The sequence below is a fragment of the Vanellus vanellus genome, assembly GCF_965231255.1.
Source record: "Vanellus vanellus genome assembly, chromosome: 3".
Taxonomy (NCBI): domain Eukaryota; kingdom Metazoa; phylum Chordata; class Aves; order Charadriiformes; family Charadriidae; genus Vanellus; species Vanellus vanellus.
The window spans coordinates 49,775,832-49,791,045 of NC_138907.1; the positions used below are offsets into that span (position 1 = coordinate 49,775,832).

At 35.9% G+C, this 15,214-nt stretch overlaps 1 protein-coding gene across 1 annotated transcript in view; it reads right to left on the reverse strand.

The window, feature by feature from the left end:
- AFDN (afadin, adherens junction formation factor) overlaps positions 1–15,214 on the reverse strand; it is a gene marked incomplete at its 3' end in the record, with an annotated part of 130,818 nt that overhangs the window by 16,593 nt on the left and 99,011 nt on the right. Inside the window, exons 23-28 of the mRNA XM_082481149.1 lie at positions 4,824–4,889; positions 4,592–4,665; positions 3,957–4,075; positions 2,719–2,913; positions 2,369–2,460; positions 1,746–1,934 (exon numbers count right to left, since the gene is read on the reverse strand). Coding sequence (XP_082337275.1) covers positions 1,746–1,934; positions 2,369–2,460; positions 2,719–2,913; positions 3,957–4,075; positions 4,592–4,665; positions 4,824–4,889 — 735 coding nt within the window. The remainder of the gene's footprint in view (positions 1–1,745; positions 1,935–2,368; positions 2,461–2,718; positions 2,914–3,956; positions 4,076–4,591; positions 4,666–4,823; positions 4,890–15,214) is intronic.

A 15,214-nucleotide genomic window follows, 5' to 3' on the forward strand; every position in this document is an offset into this window, starting at 1 on the left:
TAATGTACCAATTATCAACAACTGAGAGAAGACGAATAAAGCATACTCCTTTTCTTTTTCCTCCATCAGTGACCTCAACCATGACCTCTGAAGAATGCCTTCTTTGAGATGAACAAGTGTATTTTTTATGCTCTATTAGTCCAGCAGAGCTGAACACACAGCTATCTGTGTTAGATTTGCTGTAAAGATGCACCTAGCCAAACAGTTTGCTAATGCCTTCAGAACAGAAAACAGGCATTTCACATCCATCAGTAGCTTACGGCAGCTTTTTTTACAAGCCCAGGTCTCGTTGTAAAGATTAAAAGGATGGATATTTTTTTTTGAAAAAAGTCTATTTTCCTCTAATTTTCAACATAAAAGCACTATTGTATGGTGGGGAAAATTGTGTACATTTTCAATGCTTGTAAGGAGCTAAAGTTTTGAGCCCTTTGCTTTTTGAAAATGCTTTTCTGCACTGCATTCAGCCTTAAATACCATAGCTCAGATTCAGCATCTGTCAACAACTTCAACAGATGGGGTTCATCTCACCAGTTTTAACCACCTCATCTAAGCTACTCACTTAAGCTTGTCTTAAGCAGGGGAGAGATGCATGTCCAGGCAGCAATTCACCCCATTAAGACAAATGGGTAGGAGCCATTCTCTGGAGATACTAGCTGCCCCCCATGCCATCATTGACAGAGAGCGCCTAGATGTTAACTATGCAGCTAAGATTAGGTGAGGTGAAATCATGAAACGTGAAGGAGTTAAGCACAGAAATTCAGCAAAATATTTCCATAGCTATTTGCCACAGTCATTTAACTTGCAACATTCTCCTTCAAAATTACCATCCTACTTTAGGCAGAACATCTATTTGCTTAACAGCTGAAATAATTAGGATTTAGTATCTATAATAATGAAAAAAAAGCACTAAGCTTTTATTCAATTAACTTTTTACTGAATTCATTTGCTGATACATGTGTGAGTAATCAATAATCAATCTTTACTTCGCTTCTGTGACACAATCTCAAGATAATTTACATGACTCTGCTTTTCCAAAAGTAAACCATACTGAGCCTGATGTAAAGCTCTGCTTTTATCACAAATTAAGAAATAGCAAAAAACAAAAAGTTTCCTCTCTATATTTTTAAGTTTCTGGACGATTACAGAAAAAGATGATCCAGTGATTCAATTTGGTAGATCTGTATTTAATTTCCTGTGTGGATTTGAGTAAAGTCCACATTTACGAAGAGCACAATAACATTATTTTTTGAATTTATAAAGGTACAGTGGGGGTAAATTCATTTCAGGTCAAGAAGCATCTGCACTTTGATAATAGATGAAGCTCGAACTTATCTATTTTATTTTTTTTTTTTTTTACCAAGGGCAGGGAATGTGTTTCAGTGAACACCTTGGATGGGTCTCAAAGTACTGTTTTATTTCATTTTTTATACTTCACTTTGTCACTTAAACAATGTAGCCGACAGGCAAAGAGATTTTTTCCATGTAAAGCTTCTTGGAAGGGCAAAAGATTTAGTTTGTTTTTTCAGAAAAATCACAAAAGTATTTTTAAGACAAACCCTACTACCATTTACACCTCAGAGTACAGTTTCTGAACCTAAGCCAATCTTGGCAAAAGTACCGTTGTTCCCCCTCCCGTGGTATAGTTTGTCCTCAATAGCTCAGAGAGTGAAAAGCAAGAGGCTTCTTTCTGGGTTTGGTGTTTCCCCCCCTCCCCCCCCCTTATATTGAAAGAAATTACTGCTCACCTGCATCGTAGAATTAATCGAATGATTACTTTCTGCCTGGACCTGTGGTTTTTCTTCATAATTTGGCCACTGACTCTGAGCTGGACCCATTCGATCCTGGGACTTTGAAGCTGGGAACGTGAAATATTCTCTAGTATAGGTCTGTGTTGGGATCGGATAAGCTTCAGGTCGTGGGGGCAGAGTCTGTTCCTGAAAAAGGTAGAAAGAATGCAAGATAGAATTTTCTAATCACACAGATCTGTAATGGAGTATTACTCTAAACATGCATTTCCCAAATGTTTTCTTTTGGCTCATAAGACCACTATTTGTCTGGAACAGGAGATAAAGAGGTTGTCTAGTATGAAATAGAATTGTGGTTATGACTCATGTTTTTATGACCTGAAAACAAGTATGCAATATTGTACAAACCTAAGAAATCACAAGGACAACTTCATGAACAAAATTTAATAAAATCATTCAAAGCTGTCTCAGTCTTTCATCAGCTGTAATAAGCAAAAAAACCCACCCAGTCAATGGCATTATGTTCAAATAGTTAAGACAGACACTGATTTGACTCAAGTACACTGATGCTATTGATAGCTAAGGAAAGTTTAATAGCCAGCATTTTGGTTGCCACTTCTGACCTCTGTACAAAGATTTCCAGTAGAGACTGAGGTTATTTTGGTGGTAGTTCCAGATGCATAGGCATTCTTTCCCCCGGGGCTTGGAGGCTGATCTGTTGGAAAGTTAAAGGAAGCATTTACATGACTGTTGTTAATAATTTACAGAACTTAATAAAATAATAGTATTCACAAAATAACTATGATTTTTCCTTTGAATGGTTCTAACAAGAGGCTTGCTCCAAATGTTACTACTACACTGGCATTTTAAACTTAATCCATACTCAAAAACAATCATCCCCTTTTTGAATTCAACAGCCTCTAAAACTAGTGGAGGAGGCATCTACCCCAAAAAGAAAGATAATCTTACTTACTTGCTACATTGGGACTGGAGCGATGATCGGCTCTATTCTTCATTAATCTGTCATCCCCAGGCAGCTTCTTTGGTTCACTGTACTCTGTCCACGGCAGTTGAGGGCTCTCAGGTGATCCATTTTGAGTGGAGTTATTGTACAGCTCAAAACCTTCACTCTTTGGTCGGGGTTTACCTGAGCCACGGCGGTCAGAAACTGTAACAGTTGGATATGTATTTTCCCCCTTTCACTTATATTAACTATTGTCTCGCATACTCTTTTTCAAACCGGAGCTACCTTGCATTTATAATTAGAAGTGAATTCCCAGTAAAGCAAGTGCTAGATTTTAAAATCGTTACTTCTTCAGATACACAATCCCATTCTTGTATCAACTATGCAGGATTCCTTTGATCTGTACGCTCCAAAAGAGCTTTTGAAAAAGTACCACCATATTTGGAAAAGCCAAATGTGCTTTACTGAAAAGTCTCTTGCTGATTCTCAGAGACATATGGCATCTGGGATGGTGTTGTCAGCTGTGATAATAAGGATTTATTCTTTTAACCCATTCTTTTCTATACTGTAGTACTACCCTATATGTAGAAAAGGTCTTCCTTTACAAGATTACTTCCTTTACAACATTACTTTACATAAGACTTAAACATGTCTTTTGTTAGTTCAACAAAGTAGGTTGATAAAATACAACATTAGAGGAACATCCGAGAACTTCTTATGGTCAGACACTGAAACTTAAGAATATAATTTCAATATTTCTAGTTTATAAAAAAACCTAAAAAACCTCTAAAAATCAATGGCAAAACATGTTCCAGGGCCTTCTGTTTCTATTTATTTCTCTCTTAGTAATTACATTGCACTCTCTGGTTACAAGGAAGTCGTATTCCAAGAGGAGGAGAGAAGCTCTTATGAAAGGGCTATAAAGTTTAACACTCGTTGTATTCATTATATTCCATTTGTTAAAATAAAAGTTACTTCATACCAGAACTGTGTTTAAATGCATCATTTAATTTTTAGAAGGTACATATGCAAAGTATTTATTAATGATTAGAGTAGCATAATTTCAAGCTATCTAAAAACAGATTAACTTTTGATAAGAAAGGAAACGCTTGTTTTCTGTCCTATTATGTTTCTTTTCTTATGTAATATTTTGGTAATATTTGGCAAGCTACTGCGAATTATTATATTTTCTGCATTCTAAGACTTATAAAGCTGTCATCAACATAAATAATAATTAGCATTTTTACCTCTTTGCATCATTGGGGATGGCTGATTAAGCAGGGTTGCCAGACCATGGTAAATTGCTCCTTGTTTTGCTACTTCTAGTGTCACTACAGAACCTGTCCTAGTCATAAGTTCTGCTGCCCTGCAATAAAAGCCAAAGCAAATAAAACGAATTGAAATTAGGCACTGTAGTTGTTCTTATTATCAGTTCGTGTGTGATGATTCCTCACTTTTATTCTAGTAATCTTTTGTTTCACAAAACACTTTTCTTGATTAATACGCAAAAATCACTTCGAAAATAATTAGAAGATGATGACTATAAGATACGCTTATTAAACACAACACCTACAGCCAAGTACTGATTCCAATTCCTGCAGTTAAAGGCCAGCAGCCAAAATATTTAAAGTCAGAGCTAAATAAAGTCTGCTTAAAACTAAAGCACAAAGGTGTAATACAATCTCTTCTATACAGATAACCCGTATCATATACAGAAAATACTACACGAACAGTTGAACTCGTCACCAAGGTTATTCATAGGCCGTTATAAAAAGCCAAGACAAAGCCTAACATGTCAAAAAACAAACTTCAGCCCTTTTCAGTAAATTATTAGTCTAGCATTTTCTTCACGTAAAGACAACCCAAGGAAAGCATTCCATACCTTTCCTGGGACAGGCCCACCAAACTTCGACCATCCACACTGAGCAACTGATCCCCTGCAGCCAGGCGACCATCCTAATTACATAGTTAAGAGAGAAGAAAATTCATACACCAGTGCTAACATGGTCTAAATTAAAACATTTATTCACATATACTAGTAAACAAAGGATTTAAAAGCATTTCCAAAGCATCTTTCTACCTTTGAAATTCTGATGTTTAAGAATATTACTAACCACATCTGCAGCACCTCCTTTCACAACAGACTTGACATATATCCCAAGTTTGTCTTGACCAGCGCCCTACAGAGAAAGAGACATTAATTTATTACATTTATATTTGATCTCTGAAGCATTCCACAGGTGTTAATCAGAATTTTACATGGCTAGCTAAATCTTTAAGTTCTCATTACTTTTATATATTCCCAAACTGGAAAAAAGCAGTTATACAGAAAAGAGTTACATTCATTTGAAGTAAAAAACAAAATTTTAATATTAAGCCTATTGAACCTGGCAAGCACTGTTAGAAGCAAAGAATATTTGGTCTTAATGCAAGCTTGAATAAGAAAGAAAATACATTAACTAAAACTTATACTTTAGAAGTTTGTTCTCAATCTTTTAATAAGAAATACTTACTTGCACTTTTACATGCATGTTATTATTTTTCATACCTCCATGTATTATGTTCCAAAAGCCTGCACTATTTCCCTTGCTAATACCCAAATGAAAAGGTAAATTGTAGATTATAAGAAAAAGGAATAGAAATGCTTTTTACATTCATTAGGACTGTAAAGGAGCTAGCGTAAAGGAACAGTGTTTCTAGTTTGACAATAAACAAGTAAAGTAGACATTGTAATTAATAAGTCTTTTAGAGTTGACAGAGCCAATATTTAAGTCTACTGCAAAACCATGCAATTTTGTTCATAAAAGATCTGCCTCAAAGTATTCTGCTAAATTTTAAAAGGACCATTAACAGTGAACTTATTGTGAGACAACCAACAGATTCAAGAGAAGAGAATATAAGCTTCTATTCAAGCCATGCTGTTGCATCATCCACATGCTTCAATTCACAAGACACCACACAGATCAGTCTAGATATTAGTATCACAAACCTTTAAATTGTCACTTATAATGTAAAACAATCACTTATGATTTCATTATCTACTACAGCAAACTGTGCCATTTTACTCTGCAAGTCACTTGGAAGAAGAGTGCTAAGTCTTCAACAGAGCATAGTTTTTAATTTAATTTCATTTTCTAACATAACCCCCAAATTGCTTTGATAGTAAATATACAACTTCCTCCCCCCCCCCCCCCCCCCCCCCCCCCCCTTCTGTGGCCCACCATTCTAATAAAGTAGAATAAAAATCAAGGAGGAGTTTATTCAAAAGCTAGTGTTATAGATGGTTTTCTAAGCAGGTGAAGGACCTAATTTTTATTCATTAAATCTTGAGTTAATCCCAAATGCTTACTAAAAAGCCACAGAGAAGGATTTACTTCCAGTTCCCTGATTTCAGATTAACATTCTACATGCCCAAATTTTTCATAGTAACTACTTAAGCCATACTTAAATTAAAAAAGGAAACAATATGCAATAAATGACTGAAGTAAGGACACTTTCTTTGTCTGGAAAGAATATAAGGGCAATTTAAAAAAAATTAGTTACTTTTTCATTTGGTTGGTTTTTAAAGAGCTTTAAAGAAACATCAAGGTAACTGCAGCATATTTTACACTTTATACCAGAAAAATCAGTTAAAGTTACGAGAAATACAAGTCAGAAGACAGCTAGATAAATATAATGAAAAACAAAACCATGCTTCACAAATCTCTTTTTTTCCCCAAGCAACCAAGTATCACACAGGGAATTATGATCTGGTTGACAGAACACCTAGACTTCCAGAACACAAGCGGCAAGATCTCTTACCAGGAGTTCTTCAAGACCTCAAGGTGACATGGCATAAGAAGGAATTTGTCCTTGTATATTAATAACTGGTTCAAAAATAGATAGGAAGTTGTTTGTTTGCAGAAGGAATGGAAGTTATCAGAGAAGCCCTAAATGAATGTGCACATAAGCGTTCCAGAAAAAGGGCAAACAATAAGGTAACTAAATTTGCCATACAGAAAATTTATTGGGTAAGTTAAAAACAAGGGTTGGAAGAGGATCACATGATGGAGCAATAACGGGGGGGAAATGTATTTCATTGGTCCAAATGTGAAGTAATGCTCTAACCTTGTAACGGACCAGTCCCCATCAGGGCACTGTTGGCAGAACCAGTTACCACCTCCCCTTGTTGGGAAGGGGAAATTAAGATGATTTGGTTTATATACTCTGAAGCCACTTGGGACTGACGCTGCTTTCATTTGCTCCTAACTTCAAAGGATGCTAGCAAGAATCTCATCCCCCTTGGGTCCAAAGATCTGCCTAATACAGTCAAAGATTAGGTAAAAAAACAGCAAGTCTTTGGAAAAGCATTGCCACTTTAAACAGCGCACATACTAATCAAGCAATTTGGGGATTGTGACTTTGGTACTCATAGATTACGTTTGACACACTATATCCTTACATATCACCTTTCTTATGCTTGATTATGATTGTTAGCACACATCAAATGAAGTTGAAACCTTCTGTTTAAGCCTATGATACGGGCACTGTTTGCAGATAGTGATGAGAGAAACAATTCCAATTGCACAAATATCCATATAATAGTTTATAAACTGGCTTTAACTCATTGAGCAAGATCTTTTTCATCACTGTTTTCAGAGCTGTCTTCACATATCAACTCCAATATTTACAGTCCAACAGAACTAATAGAAAAGAACAAACAAAACAGAAACCACCATGGCCACCAAGCATCTAAAAGGTTCACATTTAGAAAACTGTTTGTAATTCTGATTATTCTGAGGCTCCGAGGATAACAAAGATGATCAGAAAAAAGGAATAGCTTCTTTGAGAGGACCAACTAAATAGACACAGACTCCTCAGTTTAGCAACAATCAAGGAAGATAAAGTCTATGGGATGGAGTGGCGCAGATTGGATTATTTATCATCTCTCTAATGAGCCAACATACAAAGCTTTCTTATTCCTGCTATCAGCTAGCATATTTTAAAAAGTAAAAAAACAACAACAAAAAGAAAGAGAACATTTTCCATAGGATTTCATAATTAAATTGGGAAACTGCCAGGAACAAGACTGCTGTAGATGCCAAAGTGTAAACATGCACAAAAAAGATCACAGATTCATGCTATGGCCCTTCAAGGGCTTTCTGAAAAAGTGATACAGTTATAATACATTCTGAAGCAAATTCTGAAATTACAGAAGGCTAGAAACTAGGAGGAACCATCTTATACTTGTTTTGTTATGTTCTTTGGCTAAATACCCAACAGCTGGAGGATACCAGATCAGATGGATTTTTGCTCTGAGTACAACTGTTTTTATACTTTAAGCCTTACAGTAATTTTCCATTATGATTTGAAGTTGGCATTTTACTCTTTGTTCCTTCTTTTTTAGTGCTTTTATGAAGCCTATACAGTTTGTCAATCCCTTTCTCGTTCTTTCAAGAAGTTATGAGCAGATGTGTTAGCTCAAAGTCATCTCACTTAATACAAAACTAAAGAATTTTGAAAGCATAAAAATGATTTAAAAATAAATCTCCATTCAGATTACATAAAAAATATTTATCAGCTACCACATCTACTGACATATTATTAGGACAAATAAGTTCCTTCTCTGCCTCCTTCACATGCCATTTAATATGTTTCTCACAATGTGCCTGTGCTCTCACTTATGTTTGGGAAGATCTCTCAGTAAACATCCTCAATGTTAACTCATCATCTTCCCTCAACTTTTACCCTAAGCTTTAGAGTAATCTGAATCTAAATTCTTATTTTATACTGAAACAGACTTAATTTTGCTTCAGTTCCACCTTCCAGGAGACTGCATTAGAAGAAAATGTACAGTTATTAAGGACACAAAAAGGATGTTAATATGTGGTCAGACATGCATACTAAACTCTACATTCAGTGAAATTCTCATACACACCACATGGTTGTTTCTCCTCTCATTTACTGACATTACAATAAAACAGGTTTCTTTGTAAACTGTTTATTAACCTGCTTTTCTTTTAAGGGAATGCAAAAGTCAGCATAACTAAAATTATACCCCCACAAACAAAAGAGAGCAATGACATGAGTGTAATCAATAACAGTAATATGGTAAATGTTCTTTTCAGTTCACTTTATTTTCTCCAATCCTGAATAACAAAAACACATGTATCTGTACAGCTCTTAGTCCCAACAGAAGAACACAACTGTATAGAAGTTAGATAATTGTGGAAAGCAAGAATGTAGTAAGCATAAAAAGGTGGTTTATTCCCCCAAGATTATTTAACCTACAGCACATTTTCTTGAATATAGATATATATATGCAATTACAACCCCCCCCAAACTTTTACAAGTATTTTTCAAAAAATAACGTAGAAAATCCTAAAAGAAAAAACAAACTCTCTAGTGCTACCAATCTAACTGGTTTTTTTATACTTGAAGCAACGTTTTCCGACAATCCTAGCAGACAGTGAAATGGTAATACCCTTTTAAGGAAAAATAATAATTTAAGGAAAATTTTCAAGGTGTATAACTGAAACCCACCACAAATATACTACTGCTTCTTTATTGCTTCCAAATTAGCAGCTAAATTAGCAGCGCTTTTCAGTCACACCTTACAACTGGAAGAACCACTTCTACAGAAGTAGCGCAATCATTACATCAAAAGCTATCAACACAGTCTTCAGTTCACCTGGGTGACAATATTGCTGAACTGAACTGCATGCGCATAGCACTCTGCTCTGAAGACCTCCTTTTTTAGCTCTGAGTCTCATCTGTTGTTATAATGCACAGCCAAAGCAGAGAACCACGGGAAGTAAGTTTTATAAGGAACATACTAGCTGATCAGAATTAGAAGAACAATGAATTGTGGACTGAAGAAAGGGAATCACACGATATTTAAAAATTCTGACACCTCAAGTACATTGGACCTAAGCATCAAAGTGAGAAAAACACCTCCCTTCGCTGTGTTTACAAAGCAGTTAAATAATCAGTACAAAAGAACAACCCAGACCATAAAAACTGCATAAAACACAGAGAACTAAATTTAGAGGCCAGCAGCGGAACACTATTTACACATCTCAGTATTTATTTTTTTTCAATGTTATACTAAATTAATTACAATGACACTAGCAGTGCAGAGGGTCAGAAAAAATTCACCTGCCTGCTCCCATCCTGTCTTGCGCTTGGACCTCTGCTGGCCCCACTGTGTCATGGAAGGTCCCACAACAAGCCTGGCTGAAGGCTAAGCTGACCCCCGTCCCCAGCCCCCCTCCTCCCAAATAAAAGCTTTGTTTTCAGCCAAATCAGCTTCCTTAAGTTGTTTCCAACACAGCATGACTGTTCATAACCGTATGGGAAAGGGGGTTGCTAGGAGGGGCCTGGATCAATAAGCGGGGGTGACATTATTCTTGTTAAGCTGTTGTGCCAACTTTTATCAGGTTACAGCAACTGTGTACTTGTGCTAACAAGCGCATAATCGTCAGGGGCTGTGAATATATAGGGCAAATATCAGGTAGGCTTTTCACAACAGACCCCAAACTGGGCTTTTCACTACTAGAAACCCAAAAGCCCTCTTTGAGAGCAAAGTAAGAGTAAGGAATTGTTCATCTTTTAAATGTAAGAACATTTGCCCATCTGTGAACTTCCACTAGAGAAGACTTTTTACTATAAGCAATACAAAATCATGCCAAGGAAGTTTGACCTAACAGAGAATACTTCAATTTTAACACTGTCTAAATAATTCCCAAATGGGTTAAAACAGCATGACATAAAATAATCAGTGTTTCTCTGTTCAACCTTAGACTTCACTATTTGGTGAATAATGTGATTTTTAACCCAACAATTTAAACTGTTTCAAATTCCACTACACTATTGACTTGTCAAGTAGCTCTGAGAAGCATCTGAAGAGCAACAGTGGAAGCTGAGTCCCAAAACAATTGCAAAACGAAAAAAACCCAAGCCATATACATGCAGATTCCCCACACAGAGAAGCAAACTACATTGCGGAAGAACATCTTCGTTTGAAGCTTTTGATGGCCCGCCTGGCTAGCGCACCCAAAAGACACTTCCCAACTTTGCCAAAGCCCACCCACTCCCCTTCTAAATGTAAAAAATACAAACCATCCTAACTTTAGCAAGGGATGGAGATGAATAGTATATCTAGAACTGAAGTAAATTCATCATGTTAAAAAAAAAAACAGCACACTTTTACTGATATAATTACACACTGGGATAAAAATGTTCCCCTTTGTTTCCCAGGAATCTTAATTAAGTCTCTGAGTAAAAACATGAAAAGATTCTTGAAGATAATCTTCGCCATGCTTGGGCTTATTCATTTTTAAGATAGATGTATATAGCCAATACATGTAGGAAACTGAGGAAACCTATTAGGTCCAGTACCCGGAATGAAGCCAGGCATTTATTTGCATGAGACGCAATACCTGTATAAAGTTTTTCTTATCATCTTACATTATCTTAGGAAGTAATTTAATGCTTTAAACCAGCACAAGTTGAAAGATGTTAATGTATTGCACTTGCAAGTTTGTCATGCACTTGAGTTTAGTCAGAGTATGAGAATAATTAATCATAAATCTGCTGTGTTTTACAGGTTGCTGCAGGAATGCTATGACAATGGGGAACTTTCATATTTAGATGGAATTTTAATAGATCTTCTAATCCCACTTGGGAGGTAAAGGCAAACACACTTCTGCATACAGAAGTCTGCTTAGAATGAAGAAAAGAATGTATGGGAAAACATTTGTTTAAGTGACCAGACTACCTTGTAAAAAGCAAATAAACAACGAGTCCTCCTAATTGAGAGCACGAATAAAAGGATTTACAAGTCAAGAGGATAAGCAAAAAAAATGAGGTATGAAACACTATCAATAAAACCAGCTATTAAAACTCACCAGAAGTTCTATTTCCCTTAGATCTGGCCTTACTGCATCTGTTTGGCCCACATACACTGTATAACAATATTTAAAGTGGGACAGAAGAAAGCTAGGTAAGCTTTTAGAAAAGAGGACTAGCTTTTTTTTGTCATAGTAGCCCAGTTTCAAATAGTTCTTATCACAGAACAAAAATATGTTTAGAAAAAATCTTATAAGATGAAGTCTAAAATTACAACCTGAGAATAAAAATAAAGGAATGAAATAAAACACAGGGAGGCTTGTTAAGTTTATTACACATTTGGGTGATGATGATGATTATTGAGATTTTCACATCAGTACTGTTCATAGCTCAGAGGTTGCATAGTCCCTGCAAATCTAACTCTTCATTTGAAATTAAATTGAAATTAAATAAAAACTTCAAATTACTGAAGTGGTACTAATTTGGTCCTAGTTTAGTACAAGAACTGTTCAACAATGTTCAGCTATGTTATAATCTGTCTAATGCACATAAGGAAAACTTAATTATAACGAGAGATACTTATTTTTCTGGCGGTTTGTAGCTGAATTGACAAGGGACCTTTCTCAAATAACTGAGTAGAACCTACACAGGAACCGATGCATGTAATAAATATTGCAATTCAACTCCCAAACACTGTAATACATAAATATTGTAATTCAACGCTAAAACACTATAAACTGATCAGAAAAAAGTTGATGTGCCCCCTCTAGCACTTAAATTGAACATTTCATAAATTACTTAGGAAACTTCCTAAATCAATTCTTTTCAAAGCAAAAACCCCTGACCTGTCAGAAGACAAAATTAAAATTGCGGACTATATTCCCAAACCATAAAGTAACACATAGAAATACTAAAATAGCAGAGAATTTCATGAACAAGAAAGTAGCTTATACATGTAAGAGAGAAAAATTAGAGGTAGTTATAATTTCATTTGTTTCAGAGGATGTTTTATCATTCCTTCCTCATGCTGAATAAAAAAAAAAAAATAACCAAAAAACCACCCAAAAAAAACCCAACGCAAGAAACACCTACAAAACCCCAATATGCTTACAATATCAACAGAACTTCATCTGAAAATATGACCAAAGATTGTGGACCAGAGCAGTTGACCAACTGGAACGTCAGCAAGAGCTTTCAACTCTTTCAAGAGCAGCTATTTATTTTGGAGATTTGTGAATTCAGACAGACTGCAGTCAACAGAAAAGGGTCAAAACTAAAATTTCACCTGAGAGACAACTTTTCATTTTTTTTTTTATTACTTATGTAATATAAATAACATTGGTATATACTGACATTTTTTTTTTATATATACACGCATACATATATATTTTTCTCTACTAATTCAGAAAAAGTACTTGTTAAGTACTTACATTTGGAATATTAAAAAATAACAAAAACTCCATAAACTTAAATGTCTTCTAAATAAGCAGTAGGACAACTGTAAAACTTAAGCTAGTATCACAGGACATATCACCTGATATAAAGGAATTTAGTAAAGAATCTACTGAATAAACAAACAAATCAATATACTGAATGACTTTCCAGTAGGGCCTGAAAGATTAGAAAAATTCTGAAAACTCATGCAACTATGGCAAACCATAGAAGTTAAAGAGGAAATTTTGGCACCTCTGGTCAGCACAACTTCAATCTCTAGAATGCTGATACAATATACTTAAGAGTCACGGCACTGACAGAAGGCAGAGGGGGGAAACAAATTTAAAAAAAAAGAAAAGAAGAAAGGTATACAACACTATTGTCCCTCATTAAAAGAGAACCTGGAAGGTGAAGAAAATAACAACCTCCTGAAATATTAAGATTGTTTACAGGATTTCCACTCTTCAAGTCACATAGACTGCAACCTCAAAAAAATCTGGAAATTCGCTGCGAGCAGGAGCATGGAAGGAAAACAAAGTCGATACAACAGAGCCAATACAAACAATGCATCAAAAGAAAAAAAAAAAAAAACCAAACACAAAAGTATGCTCAGCTGACTAAGATTTATGGCAGACAAGGGTATGCAAAGATTTAATACCTGTTGTTCAAATGGGTATTTGCCCCTTTTAAGCCTGGTATGATTCTCTGCTTGACTACAAAAATTCTATCATGTTAAAAAAGCCAAAGGACTGAGTTGGATAAAACAATCTAACCTCAGCTTTTGAGACAGCCTAACAGGAAACAAGTCTTTTTCCATCACATCTGCTTATCACCTGGGCCATCTATCAAGCAACACATCAGTGCACAGTAGTCCCTACTTGTTTTCACAATTAGTGTTACTTTGCAAGCCCCTCCTTGCTCTAACAGGATAGCGCCCAAAATACTGCATTTGCTTAAAAAATTACTATGGGAACTATAGAAATAGAAGAGGCAGCATTAAAAAAAAATAATCTGTGGAGTAATCAGAGCAATAAGAAACAACAAGATAAACTACAGTGATCTGAAAAAAGAAACAACTCCTACATCGGAAGAATGTAAAATTCAGGATGTACAAGACTACAGTACTAATGAATCAATAAAAATGACAGACTTAAAGTATTTAAGGAGAACAGATTTTATTACTAGTGTTGCTATGTCACAAGATGAGTTTTATAAGACTACCTTGTCAGTAACAAACATGGGAAGCTTTGGCTCACGTCCATTTCATCAGCCATAAAATTGGAACATGCCATACAGTGCAACTGTATATAAAGCAGTTTGAATAACAGGAACATCAGATATAGTCTTCCTAATGGCAGCATCACAGCTAGCCCACGAGCTGGTGACTCAGTCACCACAGAAGCACTGAAAGCAGGCAGAAGTAGTCCTGCCTGCACCTCCTTCCCATTTGGTATTTGCCAAGACAAGCAGCCGTAATGCCATGGTGGAAAAAACAGCCAGCTCCTTCTAGTGAGCATCAACATGCAGCTAGGTTCCCAGGCAAGCCACCCATGCCATGCCACGCCATGTGGGGACCTGCCACCAGCGATATGATGGGCTGGAAGTGCTGACACACCACACACTCCCACCAGTATCCCAATCTGAAGGTATCGGAGTGGGAATGAAGGTCCACCTGTTGACGAGGTGGTAACCTCTTACCAGTTAAGCTACTCCCATCCTTAAACATCATGCCCCACAACTAGCTTAGGTGGATCACAAACTAGTTGTACCTTCTGTGAGGTTAGTAATATTCTTGCAGTTTTAGTAGATCTGTAGGATGACCTAGTTACTTCAATTCCATAGTTTTAATTCTAATGATAGGTAACTATTACAAAAACACTTTTCCAGTTGTTAGGAATGACAGCAAAATTGTAGTATTAAGTAATTAAGGAAAAACTATGCATCTGCAAAACATATCTGCAGGTACAGCACCTAACCAAACCGGTAATGCTCCAGACAATTAACAGTAAGGTCTTGTCATTACTTGTTCTAAACCATCATTTGCCTATACCTGTTTAGCTTCACATACTTCGTTTATCACTCCAATAAAACTGGAGCAATGAACAGCTTCCGATAAAGACTGGCAGAACCACTTTCGATTCATGTAAAAAATGTTACATGTATTAAAAGCTATTTTTATTTACACAAAATGCAAGAAAGTCTTCCTCATCACCTTTCAATACTGATCTGCAGATTTCTGTCT